Here is a 19,254-nt window from a genome sequence, read left to right as displayed (position 1 = left end):
TCGCTTCCTAGATTTATATTATTGAGTAAATAATTAAATAATTAGTTTTTGTTTAATTTTTAAAATAAACTCTATAATTTAAAATTTGTTTTCATTGGTTTAAGGTAGTAAAGATTAATCATTATTAGATAATATAATTTTTGTTATTTAAAAAAATCTTTATAATTTTAAAAGTTAACATCGACAAATATTTAAATAATTAACATATAGAGGTATAGTATTACAATATTAAATTATATCTATTTAATTTATAATATATATATATATATATATTTAATGGATTATCTATTGTTTAAATTCAATTATTGATAGCCCAATAAAAAATTCTAGTAGGCCCAAAATTTAAATAGTAAGATTAGAAATTAAATGTAACATGATTTTCTAGTAATAAATCCATTAGGTCCATTTTAAAAAAAATCACACATGAATCAAGGTTGTGACTTCTCTTTTAATATCTATATATATAAAAAAATGTTTGTGTCCCTCCTGTTGCGCCACGTCGGATCCAGCCTGGAAACTCGCTTCATACAATCGCCCCACATATCCTGAACATGAAACTCACCGTTTCATTAACTCTGGTGTGGGCTTGGACTGTGTAATCGCGTGTCTGGGCCTAATCCTGAAGAATCGATGCATTGGGCCAGGAGCTCAAGCCTCGCCTCCCGGCGGTCAGCTAACCACCACCATGAATTTCGTCATCTTCTTCCTCTCTAAGCCCAACTTCCGTTACTACTCCTTCGGCTTCACCGCCTCCACCGTAGCTTCATCATGTCTCCGCTTCCAGCCAATCTCTCATTACTCGCATCAGATCTTGAATCCATGGTGGAGAAAACTCCATCTTCTTCATGAATCTGCATCTGGACAAGAATAAGCTTTGATAAGAGAATAGATAAAAGAGTGGTTGAGACATATTTCGTGGTGATGGTTGAAACAGAGTTCATTAGCGGAGAACGATAACGAGGAGGTGGAGATTAAGAAGATGGTGGCAGCGGCGGAGGTTATGGTGATGGTGGCTGAGACAGCTTCGTTAGCGGAGGTAGAGAACGAGGAGACAGAGATTATGGTGATGGTGGTGGATGTGACAGATTTCGTTTATGGGGTAATTTTGTTTAAGAATGAAGAACATGAGATAAGAAAAGAGATAGAGTTAAGCCTTTGTTCAAAAGAAAAAAAAAAGATAGAGAATACGAAAGGAAAGGTAGGAGATAGAGGAAGAACACATTTTTCACTTTGTTCATTTTGGGCCATTAGATTTATTTTAATCAATGGTTGTAGTTAAAAGAAAGTGGATCCTCGCACTTGCACCTTAGTGGTTACTTTTTAAGAGAGGGAAAAATGAGAATTAAAGAGAGGAAAATTGATTAGTGATGAGATTTTCACAAAGTATTTAGCGGAATATCTAATTTTAAGTTCCTGCTTACTAAAACTCTTTTATAGCATTTATCTAATGCTATTATATGATACGAAATTTTTTAAATCATCTACGATAGCAGTTTTGTTTAGTAAAACGTATCGTAACAATGTGCTATCAATGTAGACTTTTTTGTAGTGCCAACTTCCCCTTAGGCATCCTTGGCATCGACATCGTCGACAAGTTCCGGAAGCAATCAGAGAGGTTTGGCACCGAGATCTTCACGGAGAGGTCACCAAGGTTGATTTCTCCTCGAGGCTGTTCAAGCTCTTCACCGATTCAAGAACGGTGCTCGCCGAAGCACCAATTCCGTCATCATCTCAACCGGAGCTGTTGCGAAACGGCTGAGCTTCGCCGGATCTGGCGAAGGCGCTGATGGTTTCTGGAACGGGGGATCTCGGCATGTGCTGTATGCGACGGCACCACTCCGATCTTTAGGAACAAGTCTCTGGTGGTTATCGGCAGCGGAGACTCGGTGATGGAGGAGGCGAGGTACGTTCAAGGCGACGAAGATCATGCAACATAGAAAGGCGTGTTTGGTTGTTTGAAGGTGAAGAACGTTGTTACTGGTGATGTTTCGGATTTGAAAATGTCTGGGTTGTTCTTTGCGATTGGTCATGAGCCGGCAACGAAGTTCTTGGATAGCCAGCTTGAGCTTGATGAGGATGGGTATGTGGTGACCAAGCCTGGTACCACTAAGACGAGTGTGGTTGGTGTGTTCTCTGCTGGAGATGTGCAAGACAAGAGCTATAGGCAGGCCCTTCCAGCTGCAGGAACTGGTTTGTTTTCAAAATCGCTATTTACGTTTATAGAAAAGTAGATAATAAAGTATCTGATATTTGATTGTTGCTTAATTACATAGTGGTTTAAGGAACCCTTTTTAGCTTTTTGAAAGTCATTAGCTTTTATTGATGGAACCCGTTCATCTGCTCAATGTGTTTTGCGTTGTTTACCATTTCATTTGTGAGACCATTTTAAATGGTTTTATGAGACGTTTGTTGAAGTAAACAATTTTTTTAAAATGTATGATTATTGCTCTGTTCAAAGTGAGTTGAGTTTTTGAATTCATTAGCTTTTTATGGTGGAACCCATTCATGTTCTCAAAGTGTGCGGCTTTTTATATCATTTGGTTGAGACATGATTTGTGTTTGCTATAGAGTGTTCATGTGGTGTGTGGTTAAAGTCAAAGTGCCTGTTTTTGTCTGTATATCATTTTGATTAACTTAAGTAAGTAGTTTGAGACATGATTTGTATTTGCTCTATAATGGTCATGTGGTGTACGGTTAAAAGGTATCTACTTTCATACTCATACTCACACTCTTTAGTAGACTAATAGTGGTCATTAGTTGGTCTTGAGAAGCATGCAAGTTAAATTGAACTGTTTCAAGATTTCTTATCTTAATGTTCTCTTGCTAAAAAATAAATAATTCAGACATATTTTAGCTATTTACACGTTATAGTGTGTAGTTTTTGAACTCTGACTAAGATGAAATCAGATTGTTCTCGAGTGGCTACTTGGTTCTATGAAATCCAATTTGACCAAAATATGACAATGCAAAAACCGCAAGAAAATAATAATTCAAGGTGGATTGGATGAGTCTCAAGTTTGTTAACTTTTCCCTTTTTAAGTGTACTTCCTTGAACCTAAATTTAAGATACTTAGATATTTCTTTTTTGGTTTATACTATCATTTTTAATCTACAATTTTTTTTTAAAAAAAATACTTCATAAATTAATGTAAATTCATATAAAATATTTTTTTTTCTAGCTTCCCGCCCGTAGGGCGGGCCGGCCCTAGTATAAGATATATGAATGCAATTTGATATATGGTTAATCTTATATATAACTAGTTACGTACTATACACTGTTGGATACACACGAAATTTAGATATGATCTTTTTTTTTTCTTTTTTTTTCTAGATACGAAATTTAAGTTTAGATATAATCTTATTTGTTAGTTTATCGGAAATCTCTCATCACCGGGACGAATGGTATAAAAAGTTGGCGCGCTTCACTACATCACTAGTTAAAAGTCAAGCATGGGTGAATGAATGAGAATTCGCCGGGAAGACGCAATACAACATCGTCATTACTAAAGTTTAACATCGCCACTATATCAGAGTATGATAACATTTTAACAGGAAGAGCCACTAATGCATGAGCTCTTAACACTATAGTGTATAAAGAGATTGATGAGTTTATGGCATCTCATGGAGGGAACATGTGCCACGATACTCAGGTACGCACTTTACGGTTTTGATTGATTTCAAAGTTTATGTTTAGACGTTCTTAAGGAGGTGTTATTCTTTAAGCGCGTCAGAGAGCTTATGGATACAATAAGCTTATAACACCAACCGAAAGGCATATGCTCCCATAGTTTTTAATCACATCAATGACTGAAACAGAGTTTAGGAAGATGATAAAGAAATTACACAGGTAATCTCTAGGACAGCCAGAACTAAGGATAAGCAAAGCTGGAAGCGATGTTACAAAGTATCTTGTTCCTATGTGGATGTGTAAATAATCAATCAACTTCCATTGTTTAAAACTTCTTTTGTTGCACATATGGTTGTAAAATTAAGACAAGTAATAATATGCTCTTTGAATTCCACTTTCTATGCATTATTTTGCAACTAAGATATTTGTAACATGATCTTTCCATTAACAAGAGTACGGTAGGCAAAAGAACGAATAACAAGCACCAAATCCAAAAGATGATAATTCATATAGCGGCAGAAACACATGAGACAATTCATCCAAAACATTCATCAAATAAAAAGCTAAATGTTTTTCAGATCACCATAAGACCACAAACTTGACAACGCTTATTTTCCACAGTGTATCAAACTTCCCGCACCTAGGAAAAGTCCGAAGATCGCTGCGCTGCCAATGGTTGTTTGCCCTATGTACCTTATCTTCATAAGCCCAGGGACCTGCAGAGAATTAAAGTACAAGATAATCATCTATCCAAATTTGTTTTCACAATATAAAGATATCCTCGCCAAGACTCAGACTTTATTGTTCTCTTCAGCTCACAAATAAACAAAACAAGAGCAAACACATCATAACAACTTAAGCTTTTGACACAAACCATTGCTTAAGACTGAGCTGTGTCGTGTTCAAAGGCAAGTACGTTTTCAACAAGACAAATCAAACATTACTACTTCCAGTTTCTAATCAGAAAAGATTACATTACAAGCTTGAAAAAGATAGATGTTCGTAGAAAAAAGTAGTTACCCCCAACCTAATCGCCTGGTAAGTTCCATGGACAGCACCTGAGATTCAATTCACACAAGATTTTAAAAGGCGCCTCGAAATAGTGATTTAGGGTTGGTGGAAAAAAAAAGAGAATGAAAGGGAGAGAAAGTTTACCTACAGCGCCGCCAAGTGCGCCGCCGATGGCAGTTCCGGCAGCGATTCTGCTCAAACAACTAGTTTCTCTTGCCATCTTTCAACAGTTTTTGTTTTTGTTTTAGAGAGGTTTTCAGACAACTTCTTCGCTGTGTGTGTTCTGTCGGAGAATAGTTTCTTGGGTTGTCCTCACCGCTTATAAAGTTTTTTACTTCCTTGGACAATGGATTTTTGCCGTTCGGGACAAGGCTAACAGTCACCGACTTCCATAAAGAACCAGTCTAAACCGTATGCTTGCAAACCCGGTTTATTTGGTTTACTTTTTTATTAAGTTAGTACCGAAATTAATTGAATTGAATTACGGTTAAGCTCGAAACTAAGCGGGTTTATCTCGAGGGTGACAGATGTAGGAAAGGAAGAAATTGGAAGTGATTGGTGGAAGATGATATAGAGAGCCAAAATTTAATTTAAAATCATATATATCAATTAATCGATTTTTTTTAAAGTCTCACAACAAAAAAGTTTCTACAAAATTAAAATATCAATGTACAGAGCTTTATTTTCATAGCAAAGAAATAGAAAATAAATCTACAGTTTAAATTTTACAGTCAAAAATATAAAGGTACAACTGATTCCAATCACTTCCATTATTCATCTATCTCGAAAGATAGATGATATAAAGGTGGAGGTTGAATCGTGAGTCTCGGATTTTTATAGGGGCTATCTTATAATTTTATGAAAATTATTTTGGAATGTTCGGGACTGAACTTTGTAGAATACTATAATGTCTCCTTCTCAGTTCTGAAGTTTTCTGTGTTAGTTCTAATATTTTCTGAGGATAACTGGGGATGATGTGTCAACTGAATGCTAACACTAGGAAGATGCATTGCCTTGTCTAGAATTTTTTTTTTGGGGTCTAAATGGCTTGTCTAGATCCTTATAAGAAACACCCTATTGAATGATATTTATTTAACTTTTTTTTTTTTTTTTAGAAAAGTTACTTTTTTTACTGAATTTGCAATTCTTGCTTTTCTTTCGGCATATCATATTTTGTTGTATACATTTCCCCTAAATAACTCATACAAAATTGGAATCACTTGCATCATTTTCGTGAATTCTTTTAAATTCATATTTTTAGAAAAGTTTAAAACATTAAGAAGGCAAAAACGTGCTGAAGTTCCACGGAGATAACGACAAGTACATTTTTTTAACGATACAATGTAATAATATCGTTGGATCATACTCCATATTTCTAATTATAAATTTATAAGTAATTTTGTTTAAAAGCACAAGTATTTAGAAAAACACATTTATACCTTTAGAATTTAATTAAAGAGAGAAAAAGACCGATAAAAAATCACACTTATAATCTTGCTTTTAACTTTTTATTTAAATATTATTTTATCATTTTTTTGGAGTCAAATTTAAATATTATTTTCTCATATTACTTTTTGCATTGTATTTTGAAAAAGAACTTACATTGTGAAACAAACAAAATATTTCAAAATTACTTATACATAGAAACAGAGAAAATATTCTCTTATCGCGGAAGGAAATCCCATAACTGATTTTAATTTTATCGGATTTTCTTAAAAGATACGTGAGTCCACGGCTCCACTGACCTAATTACAGAATTCAAATGATTTTGAGAAAAATATAAGTAATAAAATATTTTTAAAAATTTGATGAGGATTTTAATTCATTTTGTAATTCTTATATTTTAGATTTTAAAGAAATAAAAATAAATTTTATAGAAAACAATTCTTCTACATAATTCTTATACAAATATCCAAATAAAATTTGACTAATGAAAATAAATAAAAACTAACCATTTATATATTTTATTAATAAAAAGTCAAGAAAACGGTTGAATAAAAACTATTTAAAAATTTGGAAAAAAAACTTTGACTAATCAAAAATTGGTTAACAAAAAACAATAAAATTTTATCATTTTCTATTACTATGTTAAAGTGAAAAGATAATACTGAAGTTGAATACAAGGTTTTAAAAAAACATTCATAAATTATTTATGAATTAATTTGTGAGGAAAACAATCAAAATGGTTCTCAATCTATTGCAACATGGATCATGACAATGATATTTTTTTCATTCATCATGATGATAATATAGTTTTACAGTTTTTTTTTTTTAAAAAATATGTTTTCATAATTATCTTATTATAGTAATCAACATAAGTATTGATGTAAATATCTGACAGATAAATCATATAAAAGAATTCTATTTCAATCCTAGCCTAAAAGCATCGAATGATTACAAGTGCCTAATTCAATAACACAATTTTTTTTAAAATTAATGAAATATATAATTGAATAACAGTATAGTTTAATGAAATTTTCAATTTCCTCATTTTCAATCAAATTTTTAGATCTAATACCCTGATATCTCTTACCAATTTGTTATAATTATAGAACATGATTTAGTGCATAAATTCAACCTAATGAAATCTTAATATAAACAATAAACTGATTCGTTAGAAATAAAATACATATGTCAATTTGAATGAAAAGCTCGAATCGATCAACAAAAGCTTTTATTTTAGTGTTCATGACTTGCTAAAGTATAAATCATAGTTCATGTCTTACAAAGGAACATATGCTCTCATCTTTGTCATGTTCAAAAGAACGTTAGATTGATAAATACACAATCTAACTTGATCTTGTATATAACTTTAAAAGATATAATTACTAAAGATATGAAAAATATCATCAGCTAAATACAGTTAAGAAAAAAAAATGTTATTATTCACTTACTAGCTTATAGAATCAAACAATTAATTCATATATATCTAAATAAATAAATAGTGGACGAAGAAACAGTAATCTAACATTCGGAGAATACTGTAAAACACAAGAACAAAAAAAAAATTTATAGATAAAGTTTGGAAAGAAAAAATAACGTTGAAGACGGCGTAAATGAAATAAAATAAATAAATAATATAGATTGTATAAGCAGAATAAAAGAACAGTGAGAAAATAAAACAAATTAAACTTGGAACCCACTATAATATAGATACACCAATAGAAGCGTCTTAAAATGAATGAACTTTTAAAAGCTAGTGCACAAGATCAGTACATGTGGCTAGGATAGAAAATCAGATGTTTTAATTAGAATTTACATATGACTGCAAAGTATGATTCCAACCAATTATTTACGAATTATGAGCCAATTATTTCTCACCAACATTATAATATCATCATCACATCCATTCACGACTTTCAAATTCCTCTAGTTTCAAAAAATCTTAGATATTTCAAAGCTTTGAAAATTGTACATGTATAAATGCCAATCATCTTTTCTGTCTTACAAGAAGTTAATGTGGTGTTAAGCTGTATATAGATAATAATAATAAAATATATTTTAAACTAGTTTAATAATCAAAATGAGTCTTGTATGTGAACCTAAGAAATAATAAATATGATTCAATATATATAGAAACTTTTACTTGTGTTTCCAATAGTTTTCGTTTTTTAATATTTATAAAACTAAAACACGTTCAGTATGGTCTACTTAAAAAAAATCATATTAGGACAATTGCAAATTGAATAGATTTCATTTTGCTATTATCTCTATAGTAAAACGTTTGTTTTTTTGTAAATCAAACATATCTGAATGAAGTGTGAAGTCTCGTTAATCTATAAATAACAAGTTACGTACCAGTAACCTATATATGACTATTTACGTACCATTCATAACTGGATACATATACGAAATATAGATTTGATCTTATTCATTAGTTTATCGCAAAATCCCACACCACCATGACGAATAGTATAAGAAGAGTTCGCTTCACATCGTCATTAATTAAAACATGAGTGGACGAATTAGAAATCACCGGTAAGACGCAAGACAACATCGTCATTACTTAATTTTAACACTGCCTATATATTCGATGATAATATTTTAACACATAGTGTGTAAAGAGATTGATGTGTTTATGTCGTTTCATGGACAGAGCCGGTCATATAGCTAGGTTGTAATACATTGATTTGGGAGATTTTGTTCTGATCAGACTTGTAACCCGAACTTGAATGCCCGGTTTTCCGGGATGATTTTAATGTATTACTACAACCAAGCTGGTCCTATAAGTGTAGACAGCTATAAGCAAAAATATAAAAAATGACCACCTTTTCAAAAATAAATAGAAGAAATGTGGTTTAAAGGTCTCTCAAACCTTTGTTGCCCCTGCCAAGACCGTGTACGGAGCATTCACCAGTACGTTAAAGCAATATTTTGAAATTTGTGGCCAAAAATTATTAATAAATGTGTCGGCCGGAAATTCATGCTTGTTACTTGGTCCAAGGCCGGCTCTGCTCGTGGAGGAAACATGTATCACGCAATTCAGGTACACACTTTTAGGTTTGGTTGGTTTCAAAGGTCAATTTCAAGGTTTTATTCTTTCAGCGTCGGAGAGATTTATGGCAATCTTATAACACCAACCGTAAGGCATATGCTCCCATAGTTTTTGATCACACCAATGACTGAAACAGACTTTGGGAAGATGATAAAGAAATTATACACAGTCAATCTCTAGGATACAGCCAGAACTAAGGATTAGCAAATTAAGGTGGAAGCGATGTTACTAAGTATCTTGTTCCTAAGTATATGTGCAATAATCAATCAACTTTGACTGTTTAAAACTTCTTTTGTTGCACATATGGTTGTAAAACAACGATTATCTTTAAGACAAGTAATAATCTGCTCTTTGAACTCCACTTTCTATGCTTTATTTTGCAACTAAGATCTTTGTAACATGATCTTTCCATTAACAAGAGTATAGTAGGCAAAATGAATAACAAGCATCAAAATCCAAGAGATGAGAAGTTCATATAGCGGCAGAAACACATGAGACAATTCATCCAAAATACTAATTAAATAAAAAGCTAAATGTTTTTCAGAAATCTTTCACCATGAGACTTTGCAAGGCACAAACTTGACGCTTATTGTCCGCAGTGTATATAACGGCCAGCAACTAGGAATACGAATAGACCGAATACCTCCGCCGAGCTGCACATAGTTGGTTGGCCTAAGTACCTTAGATTCATAAGCCCAGCCCCCAGGGACCTACAGAAAATTAAAGTAACAAATGATTATCTATCGAGAATGTTTTCACACTATAAAGAGCATTCCTAGGTGTCGTAGACATCTAACTTAAAGATGCCAAGACTCCAGACTTTATCATGCCAAGACTCACAGACTTTATCATTGACTCTCCAGCTCACAAATAAACACAACACAGTGAAAACCATCATCACTGAAGCTTTTGACACAAACTATTGCTTAACATTCTCTAGGTGGTGCATATAAGACTGAGCTTGAAAGTATGTTTTCAACAAGAAAAATCAAACAATGTTCTTTCCAGTTTCTCATCAGATTTCATTACAAGCTTGAAAAATATGTTACCTTGAATATAGTCGCCTCGAAAACATCACCTATACACAAGATTTCAAATAAATAAGGGTTTTCCAGAGTGGAAAAAGAAAATGAAAGGGGGAGAAAAGTTTACCTACAACGCCGCCAAGTGCGCCGCCCACGGCAGCGATTCTACTCAAACAACTATTTTCTCTCGCCATCTTTCAACAGTTTTTTTTTTTTTGTTTTTGAGAATTTTTCAGACAACTTCTTTGCTGTGTGTTTCTGTCGGTAAATAATTTTACGCTTGTCCTCGCCGCTTTTAAAGTTTTTTATTTCCTTGGAGATAAAGGCCAACAGTCATCGACCTCGTATAGAACCAGTTTAAACCGCAGCCCTGCAAGCCCGGTTCATTTGGTTTAACTGAATTAAATTACGGTTCAGATCTAAACTAATCGAATTAACTGGCCTTTATCGCAAATTCGCCCCAAATATGATAAAACTGTAATCTGCTTCAAGAAGATCATTGGCATGATCCGTGGCGGGTGCTGGTCATATGTATGCTTCTTAACAAAACTTCTGGTGCACAGGTTTGTCGTCACTCTTCTATCTCTCTCTCTCCATATCTTTGCTGAGCTTATATTGTTTAGGAGCATCTCAGACCAAATTAGTTAAGTTTTGCCATTTGCTTGTTGCATACCTTTTTCAATCAGTTTGACAGCAATTAGTACATGAATGAGACAAGTCCAAAGGAAGTAGATGCAAGTATTTGGTTTGCTGAGTGATTGATTGATCCATGAATGGAACTGCTTGCTCTTGTTGAATGCAGTTTGAAGTAACCTATAATGGGAAGTGGGATTGTATAAGACCTGATGATCATATGCTAAACTATTACCGGGAAGTCCTTAGGATTCGTTATATGTTATGAGTTGGGTTACAAGTATATATTGTGCTCTGTTTTTTTTTGGTGTTGTCAATGTTGAAAAGTTGTAAATGATAGAGATCTTGTCATAGAGTTTGTTTAAACTTTTAATGTGTTTTGGTTTGGAATCATATTATCAACGGAAAAACTTCTGTTTGACCAGAAAAGGTAGCAAATAAATGCGTGTACAGTAAGTTAGGTTTATATTCAACACAATTAAATTTAACGCGGAGAAAATCCGAACTAATCAAAACTTTGATGTATTTGATGTAATTTGGTATCATTGATTTTATTAGCACATGCAATAATCAGAACGTTTAATTTGTGTGTGTTATCATTGAAATTGTGGTTCTAAATAAAGACATTTGTGACGTTGTTTTGCCAAAACTAATCAAGAAGTAGTAAATAAATAAATATCGTAATAATGGGTGATAATATGACATGTCAAATTGTCAATTACAAAATTTCAGAAAAAAAATTGGAAAATAAATCTCATTGGTGTATCTCCTCTCATCTCATCTCTGGCCGACAAATAAAACACACCTAATCATAGGCTTCTCCATCTCCTTTGTTTGGAGGATGATGTAATTTCTCAGACATCATTTCTCCAAATCCTTTCGAAACTTTGTTTTTGTTTTCTTTGTTTCGGTTTTCTTCTCCTCGTGTTATTATTCAAACATAACCTGTTCTCCTCGGTCTTCCACAAAATAAAATAATAATAATTCAGCTGATCTATAGAGCTTTTAGGTTCTTCCAAGAAACTGAACATTGAAGGAAGGCCTTGCTGAGTTTGGATTTTCGTAGTTGTCCCTTGTTTACGGTATCCTCGACGAATCCTTTATAAACTTTTCATTGGTGAAGTCAAGTTATTTTTTTAATCGTTTTTTTTTTAATTCAGATTCTCGTTGTTTGACAATGCAATGGCTCTTCAGGGGATGTCATGATTTGTGGAAAATCTTTCGGACAAAACCTGTTTGAATGCCCCACTTTTTTGTCTGAACATCTTCTCATTGTCACGGCTCTAAGTTCGAAATGTCTCTCGGCCAAGAACATGACAATCCCTTTGAAGTTTCTGGTAACCAGCACAAACCCATTAATATTTACAATGTTTTCCTATGATAAAACGGTTTCAAATGCTGTCTTTGTGTTTTTAGGGTCGCATGCTTGCTTATATGACCTGTTATGTTTAGAGACATCAAACGAGACTCTTGAAAATGATTTTCAGACATCTTCTTCTGGTAATAATAATACCTAAAACTTTTCTAAGTTAATGATGTAGATGATGATTATGCTGGTGTTACTTAGAGACAATCTCATTCTCATGTCATGTTTTGACATTTTCAGATCCCCGAGATCGGTTAGAGAAGTTGCTGAAACAACCTGCGAATAAATATTGTGCTGACTGTGGATCTCCTGAACCTAAATGGGTGTACGTTGATCGATTTATATGTGTAGCATTTCTACATTTTCTTCTATTCATGGATCGACTCATTTCCTTTGATGTTTTTTAGATCGTTAAGTCTCGGTGTGTTTATCTGCATTAAGTGTTCTGGTGTACACAGAAGCCTTGGAGTTCATATAACAAAGGTACTTTTCTTTCTCATCTCTATGTTTTCTTTTTGTCTAGAGCCTTTTAACCGATTTTTTTATTTAATCACAGGTCTTATCAGTTAAGCTAGATGATTGGACAGATGATCAAGTTGATATGCTCGCAGAGTACGGTGGAAACACTGTGGTGAACCAGAGATTCGAAGCTTGCAACATCGACCATTTAAAGAAACCCAAACCTGATTCCAATAATGATGAACGCAATGATTTCATCAGGTGACAATAATAATAAACAGTTTGTTATAGTCTCATGCATGTATAGTTTATCTCACTGTTTATGTCTTGAAATCTGCAGAAAGAAGTATGAGCTGCACCAGTTTATGGATCCAAAAGATTGTGCTCTGTGCCCTTATCAGCAGCCTAGCAAGATAAATGATTCGACACCGTCTTTATGTTCTGCAAACCACCGTTCTACGAAAAACCGTATTGGTAATGCATTTAGGAATAGCTGGGGAAGAAGAGAATCTGATCACAAAGGCCACAAGAAGAGCAATTCTCTGGTAAGCAACCATTACACCTACATACATGCATACATGTTTAGTTTAGGTAATACAGTGTTACTAATGTTAGTTATTGTGGGTGTGTGTTTTATAGGCAGGTATGATTGAGTTTGTCGGATTGATTAAGGTTAATGTGGTTAAAGGAACTAACTTAGCGGTCCGAGATGTGATGACCAGTGATCCTTATGTTATCCTTACTCTTGGCCAACAAGTAAGCTCTCTGAAAAAGATTTCTCTACCCTTGTGACTTAAAACTAAACTAGTCATGTAAACTAAGTCTGGTCTTGTTCTTTATGTTGTTGAAGTCGGTTAAAACAAGGGTAATAAAGAACAACTTGAATCCTGTGTGGAATGAGACGCTGATGCTTTCTATACCTGAGCAGATGCCTCCTCTCAAAGTGGTAAGTGCACATCTCTTTTTAACTTGTGGGTTGAAGAATAATAACAATTACTGAAACAGAGAGCTCTGTTCTTAAACTCATTAACTTAAAGGTCCAAACTATTAACTGATTGTTGTTAAAACTAGTACCACGAGCTATACCAAACTCTTAACATGTGTTTTTTCAGTTGGTATACGACAAGGATACGTTCTCGACAGATGATTTCATGGGGGAGGCAGAGATAGACATACAACCACTGGTGAGTGCAGCGAAAGCTTACGAGACATCGAGCATTAAAGAGCCGATGCAGCTGGGGAGCTGGGTGGCGAGCAAAGAGAACACGTTGGTGAGCGATGGAATAATCTCACAGGAAGAAGGGAAAGTGAAACAAGACATATCACTCAGGCTTCAAAAGGTGGAGAGAGGTGTTCTTGAGATACAACTTGAATGTGTTCCTCTCACTCAATGATAACAACATTCTCCTTTTCTCCCTCTTTTGTTTTCTTGTTTATGCTACTTTCTACCTCAAAACCTTTGTAAAAAACCATTATATTAATTGTATGTTGATACAGTCATTAAGAATCAATTTCATGAACCATTATATTGCATGTTGGTTTTTTACCACCATTGGTCCATTACCTGATTCTTAGAAAAGGTTTTTTGTCCGGTGACTAATAACATCAAATATGGATATGGAAACCAGTGTATATGTTTCTCAAAATGGATATAATATTTTTTTAATGCAGAATAATTATGCTATTATAACTATGAAAAATACTACAAACAATTCTACAAATCAAAATCATAATGGACACTGTGTTTTTTTTTCTCAAATGGACACAATGTTTATTTTAAATTATTTTTAATCAAAACCATAATGAAATTAATCTTGTTTTGGTTTGCTCTGGCCTTTAGAGGCTCATCTTGCAAGTCGCAAATGTGTAAAGAGGAGCATAACTGATCTTATTGAGTTGAGACAAAAAGGGTTCAGACCATTCCCTAATGAAGGCCTAAGACCATCTCTAATGTATTTTGCTATTTTCACCTCTAAAATAGAAGAATTCTATAATAGAGGTGAGATATGCTCCAATGTATTTCTCTATAATAGCAATCTCCAATTATAGAGTAAAAAATAGAGGAATGCTATTTTTTCCTCTATAAATAGAGAAAAATATAGAGATCTCTATTATAGAGGAAAAAATAGGGGTGGATTAAAGCAATTTTACCTCTAAATGCTATTATAGAAGTGAAAATAACAATGGGTTAGAGATGCTCTAAAGGCAGTGAGTCAGTGACTGCCTCAAGTTCTATGCACAAAGCCTTAAGGGGTTTAGTCTCACTTCATGAAGTAAACAATATAAAACCTGGAATTCGATTATAATAATTCAAGAACTAAATTAATAAAAAAAAATAATTATACACAATAAGTTAGCCTGAATAATAACTTCAAAATTTCTTATTACAAGTTTACAAGATAGATTTATACACACACACATATATGATGTTGAAAGTAATTACCGCGTGTTTTAGCCCAGTGGGTTTTAGCTTTGCTTATAAACTTATAATAATATATCTAATAACACGACGTCGTATAGTATAATTATTATATATACTCACTACTCAGATAATAATCGGACTCGTCGACGAGATCTATCGTCAGGATCTCAGATTTGTCACACTCTCGGTGATCATCCGGCGACAATGAGCTCTCCGGTACGTAAATATCTATAATCAGATCAACGAGATTCGATCGATTGGCTTTCATCTGATCTACGAATCTAACTCTTTTGTTTTCACATTGTTCGATTCAGGGAATAACGAGTATGTTCACAAATTTCACTAAGCTCTGCAAAGGACTTGCTCTTGTGCTTGTGGTGGGACACCTCCTAGTTCAGTTCGTTCCCGCCACCGTCCCTTACCTCGCTCTCATTCCGGCGAGGTACTCCTTTTCACTGAATCGATCATCTGATTGATTTTGCGTGATTTTGGAGGAAATTAGGGTTCCTATTATGTTTAAATCAGTTAGAGATTATATTGCTTAGGTTTCCCAATTTGATGTATGTAATCAGAATTACTTTTGGGCAGTTACTGAGTTTGTTAGACCATGATTAACCACAGTCTTTTAAGTGGAGGTGCTAAGAGACGGTTCTTAGTTTTTCTTAGTTTTAAATAAGAGATATAAGAGCCGTCTCTTCGACTAAAAGTGTTAAAAAAAAAATCAAATCATAAGTTAATAACCCCGGCTAAGAGACCGGGGTTTAATCATGCCCTTACACTCTTCTTCATTTGTAGGACTATTCCTTTTGGCTGGAACCTGATTACTAGCGGCTACTTTGAACTCTCTGTACATGGGGTATGTGTTTCTATTTCAATCCACATTTTTGAATCTGTAATGTTTTGCATACATGAGTTGACTGTTTGTGCAATGTTGCAGGTTGTCATCAGCACGGTTTCTCTCCTCTTTATGGGGAAGTTTCTGGAGCCTGTCTGGGGTTCCAAGGAGTTTCTTAAGTTCATCTTTGTGGTGAACTTCCTTACGTATCTCTGTGTTTTCGTCACAGCCATTGCTTTGTACTACATTACAAGGCTCGAAATCTACCTGTGAGTACTCTCTAACACCCTTTACATGTTAAGTTTATGCTTATTTGTTTCAATCCTCTCGCTTGAATATAAATGGATGTCTACCTTGTCTGTAGTTATGTAACCTGTTGTCTGTTATCTCTTGTGTAGATATATGCCCTTTGCAGGTTTTCATGGTGTCTTGGCAGGCCTTCTTGTCGGGATTAAGCAGATAATACCTGACCAGGAGGTGTTGCTCGTAAAGATCAAAGCAAAGGTAATATTCCCTTTTTTGCTTTAACTGCGGCTAGTCGAACAAGTGCTCACATCCTATTCTTGCTTGTGGTTTATGTGGTGCAGTGGTTGCCCTCTATTACGCTAGTTTTGTCAATAGCCTCAAGCTTCTTCACACTAAATTCAGCAGCGTACCTTCCCACTTTGATATTCGGTACATATATGGGCTGGTTATACCTCAGATACTTTCAGAGGAGAACAGAGACAAAGCTCAGAGGTGATCCGAGTGATGACTTTGCCTTCTCTACTTTCTTTCCTGAACTTCTCAGGTGAACGAATATTCCTCTTCTTTTTGCAACTATACTTTCGAGTTGTTTGTAAATTTTTGTGTTTCCTGATAAAATGCAGACCGATAATTGACCCTATAGCCTCAATCTTTCACCGGATGCTTTGTGGACGATCAAATGCCACCAGCGAGGACCATGGTTATACTACCAGCGGTGCTCCATTACCCGGTTCTGACTCTGCTGAAGCATCTAGGAGGAGGTAACATTCGTTTGTTTTACGTTTTTATCTCTTTCCTGCTCTACTGCAATGGTAGTTTGGATGCAAATCCCCAGCTTCTCTTTTGGCTAGACCTTGTTGAAACATGATCTTAGATTTTGGTTGATGCAAATCAAGGTAATGAATGATCTAAGAATAGATAGGACTGCCTTGTCATCACTTGTATCAACATGTAAAGACTTTGCCTAGTTTATACCGAACCAAAACCTGAGAAAACTGTTTCTGATTCTCAAAAAAGAAACTCCACCTTCTTTTGACGTTTCAAAAATCTTGTGGTTGCAGAGAAAGAGGAGCAAGGGCTCTAGAGGAGAGACTTGCAACTGAAAGGTTGGTTCCTCCAAGGAACAAAGAAGAGTTACAGAGTGATGCTTTGGATAGCGTTTAAGTGGAGACTGCAACTAGTGTATTGAAGAAGCTGTGTGAGGGTTCTTACTTGTTTCAGGTGGACAGTGTTTATTTTTTGTTAATTAAATTGGCTTTATACAGAATCAACAAGCTAGTCCGTAAATTCCTAATGACAGCTCGGAAAGTTAGTGCATTTCCTTGGACAAACCAACCCGTTAGAAACGAACAAGTTTCCTTGGACGAGAGAATATAAAAGTTATTCATGTTTCACATTTTCCAAACTTGTTATTTTTGTTTCATATTCACAGTCGATCACACAAACAAGAACTCCATTCTGATTCTTTGGTTACAACCGTTAGGGGATATGATTAGAATTCTTAAGGTAGGTTTGACTGAGTGGTTAGAAGTAGCTTTGTACTCTTGTTTTTGTGGTTTAATTAGATTGTCTAAGAGGCGGTTCATCCTGAGTCGTGGGATGAATTTGTTCTTGCATTCGTTGAAAATACAATGTCGTTTATGATTGGGTAGGTAAGATCTTTCTTCTAAGTGTTTCTAAATTATACTAGATTTCAACATTATACAGAGGGTTAAGATCTTTATAAGGTTGAAATTTACGAATTGGTAAATGAAAGTTGATGTTTGAGAAAAAAGACAAACCTGTTAAGTTTCTTTACCCTCAAAGCGTCGACTTTCCTTTAGGAGAATACTCAACAAACACAAGAACAGAGGACTGAGAACAGAGGATAATGAAGTTGTGAGAGAAGTAGAGGAGATAAAGAGAGTAAAAGAGGGAGCACACACAAGACTTTAACCAGTTCACTCCCGTTAATGAGGGTAGCTACGTCTGGCCGAGTCTTTAACTCGGAATCCACTAGATTCAGATAGTGTTTACAATAGAAGCTACAAGTGACCCGCCTTAATGCCCTTCACCAGCACTTAAGACTCACTCTGTCAATTCCTAAGTCTAGAGAAAACTCAACACAAAGCTTAGACCTTACAAGTTTTCTCTCTTCTCACTATCTCTGTATTATGTTTCTCTCTCACATTCTCTCAATACAACAAGACCTTCTATTTATATAAAAAGTCTTGAACCTTGAGGCTTGACCTAACGCAAACGCTTCTTTCAAACTTGAACGCTTGCTTGCATCATCAAGTCACGCTTGCCACAACATTCCAAATGTGCTTTTGAACTCTTGGAGACACAAAGGACAACAGTACGATCATGAAGAGGCGGTGTAGTCGTTTCCCAAGAAGTGGTCCCAAAAGCATGTCTAACTTGAGTTTGATTTACACCACCCATAGTTAGAGCTGAAGTTAACGTTGAGCACTTTTGATCTTTGTTGTAGTAACTTGGTCATCACAGTTTTCATCTTCACAAATCTCCACCTGAAATCTTGATGACAAAACTATACTTCCACACACACATTGAGAGAGAGAGAAACAACACCTTTGAATCTAGTTACAGGATTCCAAGACTCGGATCCCCTGAGTTTTACTACTCAGGTCTGACATGTAGCAAGTTCAAGGCTATCTGAAACTTGCTAACTGCCAGAGTCTTTGTGAAAATATCCTCCGGGTTCTTCTCTGTTGAAATCTTCACAACATCAATGTCACCACTTGCAATGATCTCCCGTAGTGACACTTGACATCAATGTGCTTTGTCCGTTTATGGTGCACATTTTTCTTGGAGAGTGCTATTGCACTTTGAGAATCACAGAAAATCTCCACACTTTTCTGATCATAGCCAAACTCCTTGAATAAACATTTACGCCATACGGCTTCCTTCACAGCTTCAGTCAATGACATATACTCAGATTCTGTTGTGGACAAGGCGCCACAACTTGCTGCAATCCTGACTTCCAGCTTATGGTATTTCCTCCAAGAGTGAACACCAAACCAGTTATTGATCTTTTTCTATCAGGATCCGCAGCAAAATCAGCATCACAGTAACCAGTGATCTTGAACTCAGAACTTTTCTTGAACAAAAGCTTTGTGGTCAGAGTGCCTTTG

At 34.9% G+C, this 19,254-nt stretch overlaps 3 protein-coding genes and 1 pseudogene across 4 annotated transcripts; 3 read left to right on the top strand and 1 right to left on the bottom strand.

The window, feature by feature from the left end:
- Window positions 1–362: 362 nt before the first annotated feature.
- LOC125599860 lies at window positions 363–5,034 on the bottom strand. The gene is made up of 3 exons (XM_048772899.1): window positions 4,784–5,034; window positions 4,649–4,686; window positions 363–4,344 (listed from the first exon to the last, which is right to left on the bottom strand). Exons 1-3 carry the CDS (start codon window positions 4,857–4,859, stop codon window positions 4,237–4,239), a joined length of 222 nt encoding a protein of 73 aa, XP_048628856.1. The 5' UTR covers window positions 4,860–5,034; the 3' UTR covers window positions 363–4,236.
- LOC125599859 lies at window positions 1,521–2,450 on the top strand (annotated as a pseudogene).
- A 6,468-nt stretch (window positions 5,035–11,502) lies between the features above and the next one.
- LOC125574951 (probable ADP-ribosylation factor GTPase-activating protein AGD11) lies at window positions 11,503–14,150 on the top strand. 2 transcript variants are annotated; one of them, XM_048772900.1, is made up of 10 exons: window positions 11,503–11,874; window positions 11,953–12,129; window positions 12,209–12,292; window positions 12,399–12,483; window positions 12,566–12,641; window positions 12,715–12,878; window positions 12,958–13,162; window positions 13,257–13,373; window positions 13,468–13,563; window positions 13,730–14,150. In XM_048772900.1, the coding sequence occupies exons 2-10, from the start codon at window positions 12,087–12,089 to the stop codon at window positions 14,009–14,011; spliced, it is 1,152 nt and encodes a 383-aa protein (XP_048628857.1). In that variant the 5' UTR covers window positions 11,503–11,874; window positions 11,953–12,086; the 3' UTR covers window positions 14,012–14,150. The 2 variants fall into 2 exon arrangements, with proteins under 2 accessions (XP_048628857.1, XP_048628858.1); XM_048772901.1 differs by having other exon boundaries at window positions 11,527–11,874; window positions 11,987–12,129.
- A 968-nt stretch (window positions 14,151–15,118) lies between these two features.
- On the top strand, window positions 15,119–17,518 carry LOC125599866 (rhomboid-like protein 19). Its single transcript, XM_048772907.1, has 8 exons — window positions 15,119–15,255; window positions 15,354–15,481; window positions 15,835–15,895; window positions 15,977–16,143; window positions 16,273–16,378; window positions 16,462–16,664; window positions 16,744–16,881; window positions 17,182–17,518. Exons 1-8 carry the CDS (start codon window positions 15,244–15,246, stop codon window positions 17,282–17,284), a joined length of 918 nt encoding a protein of 305 aa, XP_048628864.1. The 5' UTR covers window positions 15,119–15,243; the 3' UTR covers window positions 17,285–17,518.
- The last annotated feature ends 1,736 nt before the right edge of the window (window positions 17,519–19,254 follow it).

This window comes from Brassica napus, unplaced genomic scaffold, assembly GCF_020379485.1.
Source record: "Brassica napus cultivar Da-Ae unplaced genomic scaffold, Da-Ae ScsIHWf_2039;HRSCAF=2688, whole genome shotgun sequence".
Lineage (NCBI taxonomy): Eukaryota > Viridiplantae > Streptophyta > Magnoliopsida > Brassicales > Brassicaceae > Brassica > Brassica napus.
The sequence above is the reverse complement of the archived record's forward strand: the minus strand, read 5'-3'. Positions and strand labels throughout refer to the sequence as shown.

Excerpts from the sequence above, each read along its gene's own strand:
- LOC125599860 (XM_048772899.1), bottom strand. The coding sequence starts at position 4,859 with ATGGCAAGAGAAACTAGTTGTTTGAGCAGAATCGCTGCCGGAACTGCC. Across the intron at positions 4,687-4,783 it reads CGCACTTGGCGGCGCTGTAG|GTGCTGTCCATGGAACTTAC; the intron begins GTAAACTTTCTC and ends ATTGAATCTCAG. Across the intron at positions 4,345-4,648 it reads ACCAGGCGATTAGGTTGGGG|GTCCCTGGGCTTATGAAGAT; the intron begins GTAACTACTTTT and ends AATTCTCTGCAG.
- LOC125574951 (XM_048772900.1), top strand. The coding sequence starts at position 12,087 with ATGTCTCTCGGCCAAGAACATGACAATCCCTTTGAAGTTTCTG. Across the intron at positions 12,293-12,398 it reads TTTTCAGACATCTTCTTCTG|ATCCCCGAGATCGGTTAGAG; the intron begins GTAATAATAATA and ends TGACATTTTCAG. Across the intron at positions 13,374-13,467 it reads TCCTTACTCTTGGCCAACAA|TCGGTTAAAACAAGGGTAAT; the intron begins GTAAGCTCTCTG and ends ATGTTGTTGAAG.
- LOC125599866 (XM_048772907.1), top strand. Across the intron at positions 16,144-16,272 it reads ACAAGGCTCGAAATCTACCT|ATATATGCCCTTTGCAGGTT; the intron begins GTGAGTACTCTC and ends TCTCTTGTGTAG. Across the intron at positions 16,665-16,743 it reads TTCTTTCCTGAACTTCTCAG|ACCGATAATTGACCCTATAG; the intron begins GTGAACGAATAT and ends GATAAAATGCAG.